Below are 22,034 nucleotides of genomic sequence, written 5' to 3'. Positions count from 1 at the left end.
CCTCAGAAATGTGAGATTATGTAGAGACCAAACCTACAACTTACTGGAATCCCTGAAAGAGATGGTGTGATGGAGTAACTTGAAAAGCATATTTGAGAATCTGTCCACAAAATTTTCCCCAACCTTTCTGGAAAGGTTGACATGCAAATTCAGGAAATTCAGAGAACCACCAAGGGATGCTATTAAAAACAACCATCCCCAAGACATATAGTCATCAGATTCTTCAAAGTCAAGCAAAAGAAAAAAAGAAAAAATTAAAGGCAGCTACAGAAAAGAGGCAGGTCGCATTGAAAGGTAACCCCATCAGGCTAAAACCAGACCTTTCAGGACAGATTATACAAGCCAGAAGGGATTGGAGCCCATATTCAACACCCTTACAAAAATGAATTCCAACCAAGAATTTAATATCCAGCCAATTGAGCTTCATAAGCAAACAAACAATATTTTTTTTTTCAAAGAAGTAAATGCTATGAGAATTTCTTACCATCAGACTGCCTTACAAAATGTTTTTAAGGGAGTGCTAAACATGGAAATGAGAGATCATTACCTGCCACCACAAAAATACACTTGAGTACATAGTACATTGACTCTAAAAGCAACTGTACAATCAAGTATACATAACAACCAGTTAACAATATGAAGACAGGCTTATATCCTTAAATATATATATATTAACCTCAATGTAAATGCTCTAAATACACCATTAAAAATCACAGTGGCAAGCTGGATAAGGAAGCAAGACTAAACTTTAGGCTATGTTCAAGAGACCTATCTTATGTAAAAAGACATCCGTAGGATTAAAATAAATGAATGGGGACAGATATATCAGGCAAATGGAAAAATGAAAAAAGAAAAAAAGAAGAAGTTGCTGTTCTAATGTTAGGCAAAACAAACTTTAAAACAACAACTATCAAAAAGGACAAAGGAGGATATTACATAATGGTAAAGGATTCCATTCAGAAAGACTTAACTATCCTAAATATATAATCACCCAACACTGTAAACACCAGATTAATAAAACAAATTCTTCGATTTTTATGAAGAGACTTAGATAACCACAAAATAATAGTGGGAAACTTCAACACGCAAATGACAGTTAGGCAAATCGTCAAGGGAGAAAACTAACAAAGATATTCATGACCTAAACTCGACACTTTACCAAATTGTTTGAAATGCTTGTTCCCTGGTGCCGTAAAGAAATGGCACTTGAACATAAATTTAATTTATTCAGCAAAACCATTTTTACTTCCTGCAGAAAGGGTACACTCGCCAGCAGTTTTTCCATGAGAGTGCACCGAACAAAAGAGACAGGGTCATTTATAACCTGACGTGTTCACCCTACTGTTATGTCTGGTTTCCATTGGCTGGAACAGGACTCACATTCTGTATTTGTCCCAATTGGCTAGCAACTTAGAACTTCTTAAAAGAGACAAAGGTAGAGGAGAACAAAGGAAGGAGGAAGTAACTTGTGGAATGCTGAGAAAGGTAAAAACATTTTTAAGTAAGGAAGAGGAACAGTCTATGACCTAATGCTTGCTTGGACAATACAAGCATGCCAGCACAAATGTTTAGGCTAAATTGTGGGAACTAAGAACATAAAGTACATTTATTTCTTTATTATGACTAGCAGATATTTAAGAATGTTAGCACAAGTCTTTGAATAAATTTTGTTTCTAAGAGAAGTTACTATTTATTCCTAATTAGACGGGAAAGAAAGTCTTTGAAGAGGAAACTCTACTTTAGTTTTTACAAAATGAACCTAACAGATATCTACATAATATTGCACCCCAAAAAATACACATTCTTATTTGCACACCACACATAATCTAAGATCAACCATATACTTGGCCATGAAGTAATTCTCAACAAATTATGAAAAACTGAAATTATTCCAGCTACACTCAGAGCACAGCACAATAAAAATACAAATCAACAATAAGCAGATCTCTTGGAGCCATATACCCACATAGAAATTAAGCAATCTGCTCCTGAATAGCTTTTGGGTAAAAAATAAAATTAGGGCAGAAATTTAAAAATATCTTTGAAACTAACGAAAACAAAGATACAACGTACCAGAATCTCCAGGACACAACTAAAGCAGTGTTAAGAGGAAAGTTTATAGTGAAACATCTACATCAAGAAGTTACTAAGCTCTCACATTAACAACCTCACATCTAGAGAAACTAGAAAAGCAGTAGCAAATCATCCAAAGCTAGTAGAAGGAAAGAAATATACAAAATCACAGCTGAACTGAATGAAATTGATATGTTAAAAACCACATAAAAGATCTATGAAACCAAAAGTTTATTTTTTGAAATAATAAATAAGATGGATAGATGGCTAGCTAGACTAACGAAGAACAAAAGAGAGAAGTTCCAAACAAACACAAGCAGAAATGATATAGATAACATTACCCTAAATAAACACAAAAAGAAACTCTGAGAATATTACAAACACATGTATGCACAGAAACTAGAACACCTAGAAGAAATCAATAAATTCCTGGAAACATACAGCCTCCCAAGATTGAAATTGAAAAAAAGAAATTGAAATCCTGAACAGACCAATAATAAATTCCAAAATTGAATAAGGAATAAAAAACCTACCAACCAGAAAAAGTCCTAGCCAGACAGAATTGCAGCCAAACTTTACCAGACTTTCAAAACGAACTGGTACCAATGCTACTAAAATTGTTTTTTTTTTTTTTTTTTTAATTGAGGAAGAAGGGCACCTCCCTAACTCAGTCTATGAGGCCAGCATTATTCTGATACCAAAAATCTGGCAGACACAATACAAAAAAAGAAAATCTTAGGACAAAAACCCCGATGAAGATATATTCAAAATTGTAGACAAAACAGTAGCAAACTGAATTCAGCAGCACATAAAAATTGGCCATAATAAAATAGGCTTCAGAGGACAATAGGTAGTTCAAGGTACACAAAACAATAAACGTAATTTATCATATAAACAGAACTAAAATCAAAACTCACATGATCATCTCAGCAGATGCGAAAAGGCTTTTCATTAAATTCAGTACTGCTTCATGTTAAATATTATATATGTATATATACACATACACATAAAAGGAACATACCTCAAAATAATAAAAGCCATCTTTGCCAATATCGTACTAAACAGACAAAACCTGGAAGCATTCCACTTAATACCGAAAACAAGACAAGGAATTCTACTCTTACCATTCCTATTCAACACAGTACTGGAAGTTCTACCCAAAGCAATTAGGCAAAATAAATTTTTAAAAGACATTCAAATAGGAAGAGAGGAAGTCAAACTATCTATTTTCATAGAGGATATGATTCTGTATCTAGATAACTCCATAGTCTGGGCTCAAAGGCTCCTAGAATTAATAAACCACATCAGCAAATTTTACTGTACAAAATTCAGTAACATTTCTACACACCAATAGTGTTAAAGCTGGAAGCCAAATCAAAAATACAATCTCATTCACAATAGCAACAAAAATATAAATACCTGGGAATACAGTTAATCAGAGAAGTGGATGATGTCTACAATAAGAATTACAAAACACTGCTGAAAGAAATCAGAGATGACACAAAGAAACAAAAAAAAATTACATACTCATGTACAGAAAGAATCAATATTGTTAAAATGGCCATACTGACCAAAGCAATGTACAGACTCAATGTTATTCATTTCAAACTACCAAAGACATTTTTTCACAGAATTAGAATAATAAAACTATTCTAAAATTGATGTAGAACCAATAAAGATCCCAAACAGCCAAAGGAATCCTAAGCAAACTAATAAAGCTGGAAGCATCACGTTACCTGACTTTAAACTATATTACAAGGCCATAGTAATCAAAATAGTATGGTACTGGTACAAAAACAAACACATAGATCAATGAAACAGAATAGAGAGACCAGAAGAAAAGCAACACAAATACAATAATCTGATCTTTGACAAAATTGTCAATAACAAGGAATGGAGAAAAGGACTCCCCATTCAATCAATGGTACTTGGATAACTGGCTAGCCATATACAGGAGATTGAAACAGGACACCCTTCTTCCACAGTATACAAAATTCAACTTGATTTGGTGAATTGAATACTTAAATGTAAAGATAGATTAAAGACTGAAATGTAAAGCCCAAACTGTAAAAACCCTGGAAGACAAGATAGGGTAATATCATTCCAGACACAGGAAGTGGGAAAGATTTCATGACAAAGATGCCAAAAGCAATTGCAACAAAAGCAATGATTAACAAATGTAATCTAATTAAACTAAAGAGCTTCTGCACAGCAAAAGAAACTATCAATGAAATCAACAAACAGCCTACAGAATGGGAGAAAATATTTGCAAACTATGCATCTGACAAAGGTCTAGTATCCAGCTCCTAGCAGGAACTTAAACAATTGAGTAAGCATATAACAAATAACTCCATTAAAAATGGGAAAATAACATGAATAGACATGTAAAAGATGATATACATGCATATGAAAAAAAAGCTCTGTGTCACTAATCATTAGAGAAATGCAAATCAAAACCACAATGAATTACGATCTCACACCAATCAAAATGACCATTGTTAAAAATATAACAGATGTTGGCAAGGTTGTAGAGAAAAGGGGACACATATACACTCTTCGAGGTGATGTAAATTAGTTCAGTCACAGTTGGAGATTTCTCAATGAATTTAAAACAGAACTATCGTTTGACCCAGCAATCCCCTTACTGTGTATACACCCAAAGGAATACAAATCATTCTACCGAAGAGACACATGTACTCATATGTTCACTGCAGCACTATTCACAATAGCAAAGTCATGAAATCAACCTAGTGGCTCATCAACAGTGGACTGGTTAAAGAAAATACGGTACATATAATGCCATGGAGTACTATGAAGCCGTAAAAATAATAAAATTATGTCCTTTGCATCAACATGGATGGAGCTGGGGGCCATTATTATATATAAATTAACATAGGAATGGTAAAGCAAACACTGCATGTTCTCACTTATAAGTGGGAGCAAAGCACTGAGTACATATGAATATTAAGAGAGGAATGATAGACACTGGAGCCTGCTTGAGGGTGGAGGGTTGGAGGAGGGTGAGGGTCAAAAAACTACCTATTCATTACTATGTTCACAACATGGGTAATAAAATCATTTGTACATCAATCCCAGCAACAGGCAATTTACTCATATAACAAACCTGCACATGCAACCCCTGAACCTAAAAGTTGAATACAATAATAAAATAAAATTCTCATAATTTTAAAACTAATGCAATCGTTAATACATTCCAGTATGTCTTTCAATTTGTGCATGTATGTAGGCAAAAAATCAATACAAAATACAAATACAAAAAGTGTCATATATCACATAGAATTCTCATCACTTATATGAATATCTAATGACATTAAGTATGCAGCAAAATAAATTTGACCAGCATTTTATTGTATTCACACTGAGTAGTCAATTTTTTATGTCAAATAAGAAACTTTTTGTTACCAAATAATAATGATCTTCAAAACTTTAATGATCTTTTATCTAAAATTGAAGGATAATAACAATATATGGTATAAAATTGTCAAAGAATGTATGTAGTATGCCAAATAAAAAGTAGAAATTTTTAAATTTTTTTCAGTTGTAAATTGGTGAAATATGATTCATAAAAATGCTTTCCCTCTTGCTAAGATATTTATTTCATGTCCATGGAAGATGCTGATGTATCTCTTTTGTTGTGCTCAACTGTGGGAAGGGAGTTAATAATTCAGTTTCTTTGTCTCCAGTGGGCATGTTTGTTAGGATTTCCTCCATAACCAGGGCATCAACACTAACAGGTTTTGTTAACACATCTCAATCTTGAAAAACACATATACTATGAAAAAGCTGGTGATATTGCTGCCCAATAATAAAAGTGCTTATTGGACCTTCCTGACTAAAGTTCCTAGAAGGTTCTTAGAATGAACATTTGTTTATATAGCATTCATAAAATCTAACCATGTCTGTTACCAAAAAATGAATATGAATAATTTGGCAAATTACCCCATTTCTCCATCTAAAATGTTGACAAGGCTCATAATTGTTTGTTTGTTTGTTTTTCTTTTATTTTTGTTTGTTTTTTTGAGATAAAGCCTTGCTCTTGTCACCCAGGCTGGAGTGCAATGGCACAAACTTGGTTTACTGCAACCTGTGCCTCCCAGATTCAAGCGATTCTCCTGCCTCAGTCACCTGAGTAGCTGGTATTACACGCGCACGCCACCACACCCAGTTCATTTTTATATTTTAGGTAGAGATGGGGTTTCGCCATGTTGACCAGGCTGGTCTCGAACTCCTGACCTCATGATCCGTCCGCTTCGGTCTCCAGAAATGCTGGGATTACAGGCGTGAGTCACTGTACCGGCCCTCATAATTGTTTTTTAACCCAACAGACTAGAGGGAGAATCTTAGATACTTTTTGAGTTAGCAGTAGAGGAGATTTTATTTTTTTAAAGCATTCTGCCACTTTTTTTTTTTTTTGGTTGCATTTATCATTTTTCTGGCTTTTTTTGTTAAGAGTTCAGGGAATTCCACAGCCTTGTCCAGGGGGCTACTTCCAAATTGCTCAGAGAACACTCATTATCTTCTACTATATGTGATAAATCCTCCTGCTCCGCTGTCTTTGTCCTGAGTTACTATCCTTGAACCTTTCAAAGTTTAGCACTGTTTACGTCTCCCAGCATTTTGGCAAAGATTTATATGCATTCCAACCGTCACAATAAATTATATACCTTTTCTTGTCCTGTTAATTTCATTGCTTCTTACTTTGCTTCGTTCACCACGGTTCTTTCTGGGAACTGCTTAGACAAGTATTGTGATAGATAATAAACATCACGAAAACTTTGTATGGTGTTTTCAACTAATAGATAACATGAAAGTCATGGGCAAAATGATTTTGTTTTTGTCGTTCAGAAACTTTTATGACACAGAGTCAGTGAACAAATTATACTTCAGCTGTTAATCATTCATCGACTCTTTCAATTTATATATTACTATTTTTTAGATCAATCTCAAAGGAGAATAATTTATTAGCAATTTTAAGCCATATTTGCACTCTTCTTCTAAATTCATATTAGCTGTTGTTTGTATTAATAGTTTAGTAGTTTTTTTTTTTTTTTTTTTACACTACCATATGACCTTAGACAGGGATTTCAGTTATTGTAACCAATTGTGAGCTATGTTCACATTTGCTGTGATATTATTCACTACATAATTTCTAAAACAAACTTTGCAGTTTTCTATTTGAGAATGAGGATTTGTAAGTAACCTTTCTCAAGTAAAATAACTGGATACTACTGGGACTTCTGCCTGAAGAAATTAATGAGAATTTTTCAGGAAAAGAGAGGGAATGGAGGCTAGTGGTTATAGCACAGGGTACAGAGTCATGCTGCCTGAGTTTAAATTCCATCTTTGTCACTTATTAGCTGTGTGACCTGGGACAAGTTATATGATATTTCTTTAAAGATTTTTATCTGAAACATAAAAATTATAATTGTACCTAAATGATCATAGTATTGTCACAGTTATTTTCAAACTATGCTACGATAGAAATATTTTAGATCCTTGGCACATAATAAATTCTGAAAAAAGTTAATTGTTATTATTATATATGCTAATGCAAAACAGAGTAGGACATGTAGTGATATTATAAGACATTGTATTTGACAAGTGCTGCACTTTGTTATTAACTATAATTTTTCAATTATATAGAAAAATGAGCGAATAGGAACAGCTCCAGTCTTCAACTCCCAGCGCGAGCGACACAGAAGACCGGTGATTTCTGCATTTTCAACTGAGGTACTGGGATCATCTCACTAGGGAGTGCCGGACAATCGCTGCTGGTCAGCTGCTGCAGCCTGACCAGCAAGAGCTGAAGCAGGGTGAGGCATCGCCTCACCTGGAAGCGCAAGGGGGAAGGAAATCCGTTTTCCTAGCCAGGGGAACTCAGACACACAACACCTGGAAAATCGGGTAACTCCCATCCCAATACTGTGCTTTACCAAGGGTCTTAGCAAACAGGCACACCAGGAGATTATATCTCACACCTGGCCGGGAGGGTCCCACCCCCACCCCCACCCACCGAGCCTCCCTCTTTGCTAGCACAGCAGTCTGCGATCTAACTGCAAGGCAGCAGCGAGGCTGGGGAGGGGCGCCTGCCATTGCTGAGGCTTAAGTAGGTAAACAAAGCCCCTGGGAAGCTGGAACTGGGTGGAGCTCACAGCAGCTCAAGGAGCCCTGCCTGTCTCTGTAGACTCCACTTCTGTGGACAGGGCACAGCTAAACAACAACAACAACAACAACAACAAAGCAGCAGAAACCTCTGCAGACGCAAACAACTCTGTCTGACAGCTTTGAAGAGAGCAGTGGATCTCCCAACACAGAGGTTGAGATCTGAGAACAGACAGACTTCCTGCTCAAGTGAGTCCCTGACCACTGAGTAGCCTAACTGGGAGATATCCCCCACTAGGGGCAGTCTGACACCCCACACCTCACAGGGTGGAGTACACCCCTGAGAGGAAGCTTCCAAAGGAAGACTCAGACAGGTACACTCGCTGTTCAGCAATATTCTATCTTCTGCAACCTCTGCTGCTGGTACCCAGGCAAACAGGGTCTGGAGTGGACCTCAAGCAATCTCCAACAGACCTATAGCTGAGGGTCCTGACTGTCAGAAGGAAAACTATCAAACAGGAAGGACACCTATACCAAAACCCCATCAGCACGTCACCATCATCAAAGACCAGAGACAGATAAAATCACAAAGATGGGGAAAAAGCAGGACAGAAAAGCTGGAAATTCAAAAAATAAGAGCGCATCTCCCCTTGCAAAGGAGCGCAGCCCATCGCCAGCAACGGATCAAAGCTGGTCAGAGAATGACTTTGACGAGATGAGAGAAGAAGGCTTCAGTCCATCAAACTTCTCAGAGCTAAAGGAGGAATTACATACCCAGCGCAAAGAAACTAAAAATCTTGAAAAAAGAGTGGAAGAATTGACAGCTAGACTAATTATTGCAGAGAAGGTCATAAATGAAATGACAGAGATGAAAACCATGACACGAGAAATACGTGACAAATGCACAAGCTTCAGTAACCGACTTGATCAACTGGAAGAAAGAGTATCAGCGACTGAGGATCAAATGAATGAAATGAAGCGAGAAGAGAAACCAAAAGAAAAAAGAAGAAAAAGAAATGAACAAAGCCTGCAAGAAGTATGGGATTATGTAAAAAGACCAAATCTACGTCTGATTGGGGTGCCTGAAAGTGAGGGGGAAAATGGAACCAAGTTGGAAAACACTCTTCAGGATATCATCCAGGAGAACTTCCCCAACCTAGTAGGGCAGGCCAACATTCAAATTCAGGAAATACAGAGAACGCCACAAAGATACTCCTCCAGAAGAGCAACTCCAAGACACATAATTGCCAGATTCACCAAAGTTGAAATGAAGGAAAAAATCTTAAGGGCAGCCAGAGAGAAAGGTCGGATTACCCACAAAGGGAAGCCCATCAGACTAACAGCAGATCTCTCAGCAGAAACTCTACAAGCCAGAAGAGAGTGGGGGCCTATATTCAACATTCTTAAAGAAAAGAATTTTCTTTTTTTTTTTTTTTTTTTGAGGCGGAGTCTCTCTCTGTCGCCCGGACTGGAGTGCAGTGGCTGGATCTCAGCTCACTGCAAGCTCCGCCTCCCGGGTTTACGCCATTCTCCTGCCTCAGCCTCCCGAGTAGCTGGGACTACAGGCGCACGCCACATCGCACGGCTAGTTTTTGTATTTTTAGTAGAGACGGGGTTTCACCGTGTTAGCCAGGATGGTCTCGATCTCCTGACCTCGTGATCCGCCCGTCTCGGCCTCCCAAAGTGCTGGGATTACAGGCTTGAGCCACCGCGCCCGGCCAAGAAAAGAATTTTCAACCCAGAATTTCATATCCAGCCAATCTCAGTTTCATAAGTGAAGGAGAAATAAAATCCTTTACAGATAAGCAAATGCTTAGCGATTTTGTCACCACCAGGCCTGCCTTACAAGAGACCCTGAAGGAAGCCCTAAACATGGAAAGGAACAACCAGTACCAGCCATTGCAAAAACATGCCAAAATGTAAAGACCATCAAGGCTAGGAAGAAACTGCATCAACTAACGAGCAAAATAACCAGTTAATGTCATAATGACAGAATCAAGTTCACACATAACAATATTAATCTTAAATGTAAATGGACTAAGTGGTCCAATTAAAAGACACAGACTGGCAAACTGGATAAAGATTCAAGACCCATCAGTCTGCTGTCTTCAGGAGACCCATCTCACATGCAGAGACATACATAGGCTCAAAATAAAGGGATGGAGGAAGATCTACCAAGCAAATGGAGAACAAAAAAAAGCAGGGGTTGCAATCCTAGTCTCTGATAAAACAGACTTTAAGCCATCAAAGATCAAAAGAGACAAAGAAGGCCATTACATAATGGTAAAGGGATCAATTCAACAGGAAGAGCTAACTCTCCTAAATATATATGCACCCAATACAGGAGCACCCAGATTCAAAAAGCAAGTCCTTAGAGACTTACAAAGAGACTTAGACTCCCATACAATAATAATGGGAGACTTCAACACTCCACTGTCAACATTAGACAGATCAACGAGACAGAAAGTTAACAAGGATATCCAGGAATTGAGCTCTTCTCTGCACCAAGAGGACCTAATAGACATCTGTAGAACTCTCCACCCCAAATCAACAGAATATACATTCTTCTCAGCACCACATCGCACTTATTCCAAAATTGACCACATAATTGGAAGTAAAGCACTCCTCAGCATATGTAAAAGAACAGAAATTATAACAAACTGTCTCTCAGACCACAGTGCAATCAAACTAGAACTCAGGACTAAGAAACTCAATCAAAACCGCTCAACTACATGGAAACTGAACAACCTGCTCCTGAGTGACTACTGGGTACATAACAAAATGAAAGCAGAAATAAAGATGTTCTTTGAAACCAATGAGAACAAAGATACAACATGCCAGAGTCTCTGGGACACATTTAAAGCAGTGTGTAGAGGGAAATTTATAGCACTAAATGCCCACAAGAGAAAGCAGGAAAGATCTAAAATGGACACTCTAACATCACAATTAAAAGAACTAGAGAGGCAAGAGCAAACACATTCAAAAGCTAGCAGAAGGCAAGAAATAACTAAGATCAGAGCAGAACTGAAGGAGATAGAGACACAAAAAACCCTCTAAAAAATCAATGAATCCAGGAGTTGGTTTTTGAAAAGATCAACAAAATTGACAGACCGCTAGCAAGACTAATAAAGAAGAAAAGAGAGAGGAATCAAATAGATGCAATAAAAAATGATAAAGGGGATATCACCACTGACCCCACAGAAATACAAACAACCATCAGAGAATACTATAAACGCCTCTACGCAAATCAACTAGAAAATCTAGAAGAAATGGATAATTTCCTGGACACTTACACTCTCCCAAGACTAAACCAGGAAGAAGTTGAATCCCTGAATAGACCAATAGCAGGCTCTGAAATTGAGGCAACAATTAATAGCCTACCCACCAAAAAAAGTCCAGGACCAGATGGATTCACAGCTGAATTCTACCAGAGGTACAAGGAGGAGCTGGTACCATTCCTTCTGAAACTATTCCAATCAATAGAAAAAGAGAGAATCCTCCCTAACTCATTTTATGAGGCCAACATCATCCTGATACCAAAGCCTGGCAGAGACACAACAAAAAAAGAATTTTAGACCAATATCCCTGATGAACATCGATGCAAAAATTCTTAATAAAATACTGGCAAACCGGATTCAGCAGCACATCAAAAAGCTTATCCACCATGATCAAGTGGGCTTCATCCCTGGGATGCAAGCCTGGTTCAACATTCGCAAATCAATAAACGTAATCCAGCATATAAACAGAACCAAAGACAAGAACCACATGATTATCTCAATAGATGCAGAAAAGGCTTTTGACAACATTCAACAGCCCTTCATGCTAAAAACGCTCAATAAATTCAGTATTGATGGAATGTATCTCAAAATAATAAGAGCTATTTATGACAAACCCACAGCTAATATCATACTGAATGGGCAAAAACTGGAAAAATTCCCTTTGAAAACTGGCACAAGACAGGGATGCCCTCTCTCACCACTCCTATTCAACATAGTGTTGGAAGTTCTGGCTAGGGCAATCAGGCAAGAGAAAGAAATCAAGGGTATCCAGTTAGGAAAAGAAGAAGTCAAATTGTCCCTGTTTGCAGATGACATGATTGTATATTTAGAAAACCCCATTGTCTCAGCCCAAAATCTCCTTAAGCTGATAAGCAACTTCAGCAAATCTCAGGATACAAATTAATGTGCAAAAATCACAAGCATTCTTATACACCAGTAACAGACAAGCAGAGAGCCAAATCAGGAATGAACTTCCATTCACAATTGCTTCAAAGAGAATAAAATACCTAGGAATCCAGCTTACAAGGGATGTAAAGTACCTCTTCAAGGAGAACTACAAACCACTGCTCAGTGAAATAAAAGAGGACACAAACAAATGGAAGAACATACCATGCTCATGGATAGGAAGAATCAATATCGTGAAAATGGCCATACTGCCCAAGGTGATTTATAGATTCAGTGCCATCCCCATCAAGCTACCAATGACTTTCTTCACAGAATTGGAAAAAACGGCTTTCAAGTTCATATGGAACCAAAAAAGAGCCCGCATTGCCAAGACAATCCTAAGTCAAAAGGACAAAGCTGGAGGCGTCACGCTACCTGACTTCAAACTATACTACAAGTCTACAGTAACCAAAACAGCATGGTACTGGTACCACAACAGAGATATAGACCAATGGAACAGAACAGAGTCCTCAGAAATAATACCACACATCTACAGCCATCTGATCTTTGACAAACCTGAGAGAAAAAAGAAATGGGGAAAGGATTCCCTATTTAATAAATGGTGCTGGGAAAATTGGCTAGCCATAAGTAGAAAGCTGAAACTGGATCCTTTCCTTACCCCTTATACGAAGATTAATTCAAGATGGATTAGAGACTTAAATGTTAGACCTAACACCATAAAAACCCTAGAAGAAAATCTAGGTAGTACCATTCAGGACATAGGCATGGGCAAGGACTTCATGTCTAAAACACCAAAAGCAACGGCAGCAAAAGCCAAAATTGACAAATGGGATCTAATTAAACTAAAGAGCTTCTGTACAGGAAAAGAAACTACCATCAGAGTGTACAGGCAACCTACAGAATGGGAGAAAATTTTTGCAACCTACTCATCTGACAAAGGGCTAATATCCAGAATCTACAAAGAACTCAAACAAATATACAAGAAAAAAACAAACAACCCCATCAAAAAGTGGGGAAAGGATATGAACAGACATTTCTTAAAAGAAGACATTCATACAGCCAACAGACACATGAAAAAGTGCTCATCATCACTCGCCATCAGAGAAATGCAAATCAAAACCACAATGAGATACCATCTCACACCAGTTAGAATGGCAATCATTAAGAAGTCAGGAAACAACAGGTGTTGGAGAGGATGTGGAGAAAAAGAAACACTTTTATACTCTTGGTGGGATTGTAAACTAGTTCAACCATTATGAAAACAGTATGGCAATTCCTCAAGGATCTAGAACTAAATGTACCATATGACCCAGCCATCCCACTACTGGGTATATATCCAAAGGATTATAAATTATTCTACTACAAAGACACATGCACACGTATATTTATTGCAGCTAGTACTTGTGCGGGATATTGATTTCACGGAGGATGGTGAACAAGGGACACCTAACTGACTGGGGGCATCTGTGTTGTAGAGGATTGTTAGAAAGGGCTTAGTAATAATGTGCCATGTCCGTAAAGGATGTAATGTACTATTCACAATAGCAAAGACTTGGAATCAACCCAAATGTCCATCTGTGACAGACTGGATTAAGAAAATGTGGCACATATACACCATGGAATACTATGCAGCCATAAAAAAAGGATGAGTTTGCGTCCTTTGTAGGAACATGGATGCAGCTGGAAACCATCATTCTTAGCAAACTATCACAAGAACAGAAAACCAAACACTGCATGTTCTCACTCTTAGGTGGGAACTGAACAATGAGATCACTTGGACTCGGGAAGGGGAACATCACACACTGGGGCCTATCATGGGGAGTGGGGAGGAGGTAGGGATTGCATTGGGGAGTTATACATGATATAAATGATGAAATGATGGGTGCTGACGAGTTGATGGGTGCAGCACACCAACATGGCATAAGTATACATATGTAACAAACCTGCACGTTATGCGCATGTACCCTAGAACTTAAAGTATAATAAAAAATAAAAAATAAAAAAAAAGATTATAATAAAAAAAGAAAAAGAAAAATGAGAGTACAGATTGAAGGAGTGAGGAAAATTCTCTTAAAGAGCACGAAGGCATATGTATCTTGATAATTAAGTGAAGGTTTTTAAACAGAGAAAGATGATTCTTACTGCTATAAAAAAGATGTCAACAAACACGGAGAAAGGTATAGGAATACTTTGCATAAGAGACAATTTAAAGAAAAATGTTTTAAAGGTAGTTCAAATGGTCAAGAAACCAAGAAATAATGATGCTATAACACTGGTAGAAAATAAGAAATTTAACAAAGACAAATTAATTTGAAGAAGAAATATGGATGATAAGTACTAGGAGACAACTTTTTGGATATAAACTTTATAGGTTTTAGAAATAGATTCTCCATGCCGGGAGCGGTGGCTCATGCCTGTAATCCCAGCACTTTGGGAAGCGAAGGCGGGTGGATCACGAGGTCAGCAGATCGAGACCATCCTGGATAACACGGTGAAACCCCGTTTCTGCCAAAAAAAAATACAAAAAACTAGCGTGGCGTGGCGGGAGCCTGTAGTCTCACCTACTCAGGAGGCTGAGGCAGGAGAATGGCGTGAACCCGGGAGGCGGAGCTTGCAGTGAGCCAAGATCGTGCCACTGCACTCCAACCTGGTCGACAGAGCAAGACTCCGTCTAAAAAAAAAAAAAAAAAAAAAAAAAAAAGAAATGGAATCTCCAATAAAAAATAGATTTCACCAGGTGAAGAATGCCAGTGAAAGCTAAAATAGTTATGTTTCTGAGGGATAATGTTTGAAAAGCACAGGAGGCTAATAATTTCTCAGAGACATTTAGATTTGAGAAAACAAAGAAGAGCAATAACAACATAAATTTCACAAGAAGTAAGTTTTTTTCATATCTTTACCTTTTCATTATTATCTCTAGTTATCTTAAATGCAAGTAATTTTTATCAATTTGACTAATATGTTACTAGTCCACACAAAATCAGAGAGTAGAAAAATTCCATGTGCGTTATTTCTGACGGTTCCCTCTATTTAATCTTTAACCATCCTAAACAATTTTGATTATATAGAAAGAAATGTGATCTAGAAACCCTAAAAAGTACTTACTACTTAAAAATTACCAAAACGTGTAATAAAACTATTATCTCAAGTAAGAATCCACAATGTTAATGATGAATTATCCAGAAAGAAAACTATTAATCATGTGCTTAGTAATATGCTAAGCTAAACTAAAATATCACATAGTTCATACTGTACATTTTGTATGAGCTTTGACATAAGCTTTGAAAATAGATTTTGATATAATTTTGAAAATATTTAATACAGGGCATGATTTGCTACTGCATGAAGATTGAATCTCATTCAATATGTTCCCAAACTATTTTTTCACCCAACTTCAAACCTGTGATTTTAATTGTAATTATGGTGTTTACCCACATTGAATAATCACAGAAGTGGTCATCCATTATAACTGATGGATGACTAGTTTCTCTGTAGAAACTATATATGCTATTTGGAGTGCCATTTAGGGCATCTTATCTTGTGAAAACAAACCACTTTTAACTACAAACCCAGTAATAAAAAGACATAATTACTTTTACATTAATGACATTGTAATTTAGATTGTAAATTATAAACACAATTCAACAATAAAATACAATTAATTTGTCATTATAATTAATTAAATTATATTATAACTAAATTGTAAAACAATAACAGTTATAATTAAAATACATTTAATCAAAACCAAATAATTATAATAATAAACAATCAAATAATAAATAATTAGAAATAATTTTACAAACTCTTTTTATACAAAATTCTACCTTTATGCATGTTTGTACAGTGGTATTTCTGAATCTCTGTTAGAGATTTCCTGGCTTACAATCATTCGTGCCCAGTTCCTATAGAAAATTTTAAGTAGACCTTCGCTTTATCAATTTTTCAAAGTATTTACATAAATATATATTTTATTCTATTAATGCAAAATATCACATTCATCTGCTTTTCTGTGGAAACCTAGACTATAGGAATTTTTCACTTTTCTTTGCAGGAAGAAACATTTTTCTCATTCTTGCCCCAGCTAGCCACTTTATAAAAATCAACTGTTCTGTCATGCTTATTGAAGCTGTTCTCTAGTTACATCATATCTAGACAAGATACTGCCCCATTTATGAGTGGCTAATAACTACCAATTATTTCTTTAAATGTAAATTGTTATGATTTTGTTTTTAAATATGCTGTCATAAAGTCATATTCTATCCCAAGAGAAAGGTAGGTTATTTGTTGAATTGGGTAACAATAGAAATAGGGTGGTAGTACTCTGCTAGAATAAATAATAAAGACACACAGAAGTTTTTTAAATCTCTTAAAAATGTTTTAAAATATCTACACAGTATTAGTCAGAGTGTCACTGGGACTAATAGTTCTTTATTTTTCAGCTAGGTTTTTAAAATAACGAACAATTCCTCTATGGAATACTTATGAGCAAATGAACCTGAATAGAGCATGATAAAAGAGAGAGTAGCGTGAAAATTTCTTAAGCTCTCTAGAAGAGACTTGAAGATGCAAACAAGAACAATAATTACAAGTGTTAAGTAATAAATAGATCAAGATAAAGACCACTTGAGGATTTGCAGCTGGGGACATTTCATGTATTGCATTTTTGCTGCATTAAATGAGAAAAGCATAAGAAATGGGTGAAATTACTTGTTTGTACGTGCATGCATAGATCTAATTTATAGTTTTACATGCTTCTATTTTTCATGAAAAAATTCCTCTCTCCTTGCCTTAGCAGCTAACTCATGAATATGGTTTTCTCTCTTTCTATTTCTTCACCAGTCTCATTGCTGTGGCATTACTAGGGTAACCTAAGAGATTATTCTTATAACAAAACAGAACATAAAAATTATAAACCTTGGAAGAACGTTAAGATTGTGATTGTAGAGAAAAGACATATTACAGTAAACAAAGTTCTAAAATAAAACAAAGAAAAATGTAAAGCTGAAATGTCTGAGAAATCGTAAGAAGACAAAATATCAGGATTAATCAAAACACCTAAGACAAAAAAAGATAGAGATAAAAGACATATAACAAGAATTCTGCCTTCAGGAAATAATGTCTTCTGAGAGATTTTTTTTTTTTTTTTCTTCCCAAGATTAAATTCCCACTCCAGGGCCTGAAAACAAACAATGTCAGAAATGTCATAAAAATTAATTTGGTGTCAAAAAGTAAAGTTTTTAAAAATCTGACAAATGTGGCTTTGTACGTATATGATTACTCTCTTTGGTGCACATTTATGTGCTTTAATAAGTACCTAATATTGTCTAATTTTAAAATATGCTGAAAAGATAAGATCCTAAGGACATTGTGAGAGAAATTCATTTTACTGATGTCCATATGTTCACAGATTTTTCAGGATTAGCAATATTTTTCAATGTCTTTCAAAAACTGGCAAATACATTATTTTAAATACTTTATATAATGTAATGCAACAAAAAGTGTTTGTGTGTCTTCAATCTGTAAAACCTAAAGATCAGCAAAATTTTGAAATACACTACGATATATAGGAAAATGCTGAAATATTATTTTTATATTTAAATGATTGAAATCTCAAAATAAAGATACTTTTTAAAAAGTGAAAAAAAGTCACAATCTAAGTAAAGCTGTTAAAGATTAGTACTTACAAAGTGAAATAAAATAATAGCTATCAATAATTATTGTCCTGACACAGCTATTGAAACTAACTATACTATTGTATTGGCAGCTATCCACTTTTGCAACAGGACATTTCTAGGATTTTTTTGTAAGCTGCTTAACTTCAGTTTCCTAATTTTATATATTTTATATATATATATATATATATAGAGAGAGAGAGAGAGAGAGAGAGAGAGAGAGAGATCTTTTTGGCTTTGTTCTTTGTCCCTTACTATAATGCTTTTCTGGCTCTTTTCAGCATAACCAATTCCTATATGACTTCATGGCAAAATAAAAAATGTCAACTTCTTCAAGAATTTTAAACTGAGTAAGCATATTTCAAACAATTCTATTCCTTCCTGTATAGGTTTTCTGTTTAATTACAAATTTTAAATAGATTGTACTCAAATGTTTATAAATTTTAGGTACATTGACTATTTGCAATTTATTTCTACATTCTTTAGATGAATATATTGTCTTCCACATAAAACTATTTTTGACAATTTATGGCATGTTTTCTACCTTTACTGAATTAGTCTTTATGTTTGGCCTAGTTCCATATGTAGAAAAGTACTCAGTAATTATTTTGTTTGTCCTAAAATAAAGTAATATGAGAGCTCTACTTATTTACTGTGAAGGGTAATTAATTTAATGCATTAAATTGTGAGTTTCATGATTATTTTCACAAAATACACCTTGTTTAAATAATCTAAAATATTAAAAATGTTCCCTAGCAAAACTCATAGAATATACAACACCAAATGTGAACCGTTAGCAAAATTCCAGGGGTTCAGTCTTGGTCTGGGTGCTCATAGCACACAAAGCCAGTGACTGAGAAAAGAAGAAGGCTTTAATTGGGTGCTGCAGCCAAAGAGATAGGAGCTGTCTCAAATCTGTCTCCCTGACTAACTAAAATCAGGGGTTTATGTAACAGGGAGGAAATGTAACTGTGTAAGAAAACAGGAACTATGGAGGGGAAAGGACACAGTTATGATGAATGAGGGGCCTAGCATCTTATTGTCTCGATGTGATGACCTGGTGAGTTTTAGTTCTTTGAAACTTTTTGAGCGGGCTAAGGGACCCTTTGCTGAGGAAAGAACTCAGATAAAATAATAGTATCAAGCTTTAAGAACAGAAGGGTCAATTTCATTGTTTATACAAAAATAACTGTCTATTGGACTATTGGATCAATTTCAGAACTTTAAACAATAGAATTTTGGTTATCATGATCTGTCAGTATATTCATTAATTTCAACAAATGTGCCATTCTGTGAGGGATATTTATAATACGGGAGGCCAGGCATGTGTGGGGACATGGTTATATGGGAAATCTCTGCACTTTCTACTTAATTTTTTTCTATGAAACAAAAACTGCTCCAAAAATAAAGTTTGTAAAAACAATATTTGCCAATAATTATAGACATTTTTATATTTAACATTTGGAGTAAACTTTATTGAGAAAGTATAAAAATAAAAATATAACTGAAATACATCAAATATAAATATTTTTAAGTAAATAAGAGACTAATTCATGATGTAAATTTATTAATAAAATTAAACCCTATAATTTAGATGAATAGTGTGAAGGATTTCTGTGTGAATGATACTTGACCAGTATAAATACAGGAAGTAAAAATGTGCCTAGTATTTTCCTTAAATAGAAATAAATACTTATATCAATTAATGTCTTTGGTATATACAAAGTTTCTCTTTATAATACAATGAAGTTTAAATATAAATTAAAAACAACTTTGTGAAGAAAAATTGGAAATTCTGGAGATTAAAGGGTCAATTAGAGTTAAATGCTAGAATATTTATGCCAAAGAAATATTAAGCAAACTATCCTTTCTGAGCTCCTTGTAAAACTATAGTTTCCATACACTTTATCATATATTGCTCTTATAGAAAAATTAAAACCTATTTGAAAATAAAGAACTGTAATATAAATTCTAAATAATATATAAAACTTACATGCTTTGTGAAACTTTTGCTTAACATCATGAATAGTAGATGACTGTGTCACCTGAAAAGGAAAAGAAAATAGAGTTATTTTTAAAAACTGTTAATTTGTTTTCTATCCATTTAAGGAAAATACATTTTAAATATATCCTAAAATTCTTACACAATAAGAATTTTTGCTTGGTTTATCTTTTTAGTGATTACTATTTTGACAAACTTGAAGTGTTGCAATCAGTAAAAATATAATTTAAAAAATTGTTTGTATACAACAGTAATAGTTTTAACACATTAATTCAATCCAAATTTTATCCCCAAGATATATTTTTGAATTTTCTTTGTCCAAAATATTCGATGTATTTTTCCACATCTCGTAAAACTATCAATTAAAAATATGTCTTAATGCACAGGAAACTAAAATAATGTATAGCAATAGTACCTGAGGATGTGAAGTTAATTTATATGGACAAATGAGAAAAATGTTTACCTCTGAATATCATGAGACAAAAGTTACCTTAAGCCCCCTACTGACATTATTTAAATCTCCAAATAAAAGTACTAAATATCCATTAAAATGCATGTGAGGGCCGGGCGCGGTGGCTCAAGCCTGTAATCCCAGCACTTTGGGAGGCCGAGACGGGCGGATCACGAGGTTAGGAGATCGAGACCATCCTGGCTAACACGGTGAAACCCCGTCTCTACTAAAAAAATACAAAAAATTAGCCGGGCGAGATGGCGGGCGCCTGTAGTCCCAGCTACTCGGGAGGCTGAGGCGAGAGAATGGCGTAAACCCGGGAGGCGGAGCTTGCAGTGAGCTGAGATCTGGCCACTGCACTCCAGCCTGGGCGACAGAGCGAGACTCCGTCTCAAAAAAAAAAAAAAAAAAATGCATGTGAGTTTTTTTTTTGTTGTTGGATTCCTTAAGTACATAGTAATTTGTCAAAATATTTGGTTCTAAATTACTAAAACGAACTCTATAAATTAAAAAATGAATAAAATATTTTTATTCTTCTAAATTTGAAAATTATTGAGGACTAAAGTTCCATACCGACACTTCAAGTCATCCAATACTTTTTTGATTTTCTGAATTTGTCTCAAAAGACATTTTCATGATAATTCAAAAAAAATATTTCTTTTCCCTGAATAAGCATATGATACTAGTGAAATGTATTATAATCATATGTTTACATGATTTATTTATGCTACACTAAAATCCCCTTATAGCTGTTTTGAAAGGGTTAAATGAAAAATACATAAAATGTTGGTGCATAATAGTCCATAAGAACCATGTAGTTCTTAATATTGTTACATTACGTTTGATGTTTTATTATACACTGAAAGTATAACAACAAATACATTTATTTTTACATATTTCACCCTCTACTTAACAGGATTGTGACTAAGCATTCAGTATACTGTTCAGAATTTTTTTATGATTTCCTGTGTGTATATGATTTACTAAATAAGAGAATTATAAGATTTAAACCCTAAAAAGTAATAGGAATTCCAATTTGTGTTATGCTGTTAATAGCAAAATGATCCTAAAACATTCTGTGTATATATAATTATAAATATTTCATGGCATTGCTCTTCTCTGAAAGATGTTAGAAAAAAATTTAAAACAGTTTATAGGGAGAGTAATATAGATGTATATACTTTTGCATATATTTTAATTTTGGTTATTAACCTTTAATATTTAAATTTAATTTTAAAATATTGTTTTAACAGTGTCCATTGTTTCATCTCAATTTCTTACTCATTCAGCACCTTTATATGTTGCTTTCTCTGACAGTGGAGTAAAGACCGCATGATATTCCCTAGAGTAACAAATATTTGTTCATTAGTCATATCAAGGACCAATTAATTTTAAATAAAAAATAATTTTCATAATCAACAATCCCTCAATTTGGGTTTGATATGTGTTCATCTAGCACTTTATGAGGGTCATTATTTTGTATTATGCATTGGTTGCTCAATCTATACGGAGCTGAGGATAATTACCTA

At 35.0% G+C, this 22,034-nt stretch overlaps 1 protein-coding gene across 3 annotated transcripts in view; it reads right to left on the bottom strand.

The window, feature by feature from the left end:
- Positions 1-22,034, bottom strand: part of TECRL (trans-2,3-enoyl-CoA reductase like) — a 132,115-nt gene that overhangs the window by 83,939 nt on the left and 26,142 nt on the right. For all 3 annotated transcript variants that reach the window (XM_033214557.1, XM_033214559.1, XM_033214558.1), the window contains exon 2: positions 20,046-20,097. In XM_033214557.1, the coding sequence (XP_033070448.1) occupies positions 20,046-20,097 (52 nt within the window). The remainder of the gene's footprint in view (positions 1-20,045; positions 20,098-22,034) is intronic.

This window comes from Trachypithecus francoisi, unplaced genomic scaffold (genome assembly GCF_009764315.1).
Source record: "Trachypithecus francoisi isolate TF-2019V2 unplaced genomic scaffold, Tfra_2.0 Lachesis_group1, whole genome shotgun sequence".
NCBI classification, from domain to species: Eukaryota; Metazoa; Chordata; class Mammalia; order Primates; family Cercopithecidae; genus Trachypithecus; species Trachypithecus francoisi.
The sequence above is the reverse complement of the archived record's forward strand: the minus strand, read 5'-3'. Positions and strand labels throughout refer to the sequence as shown.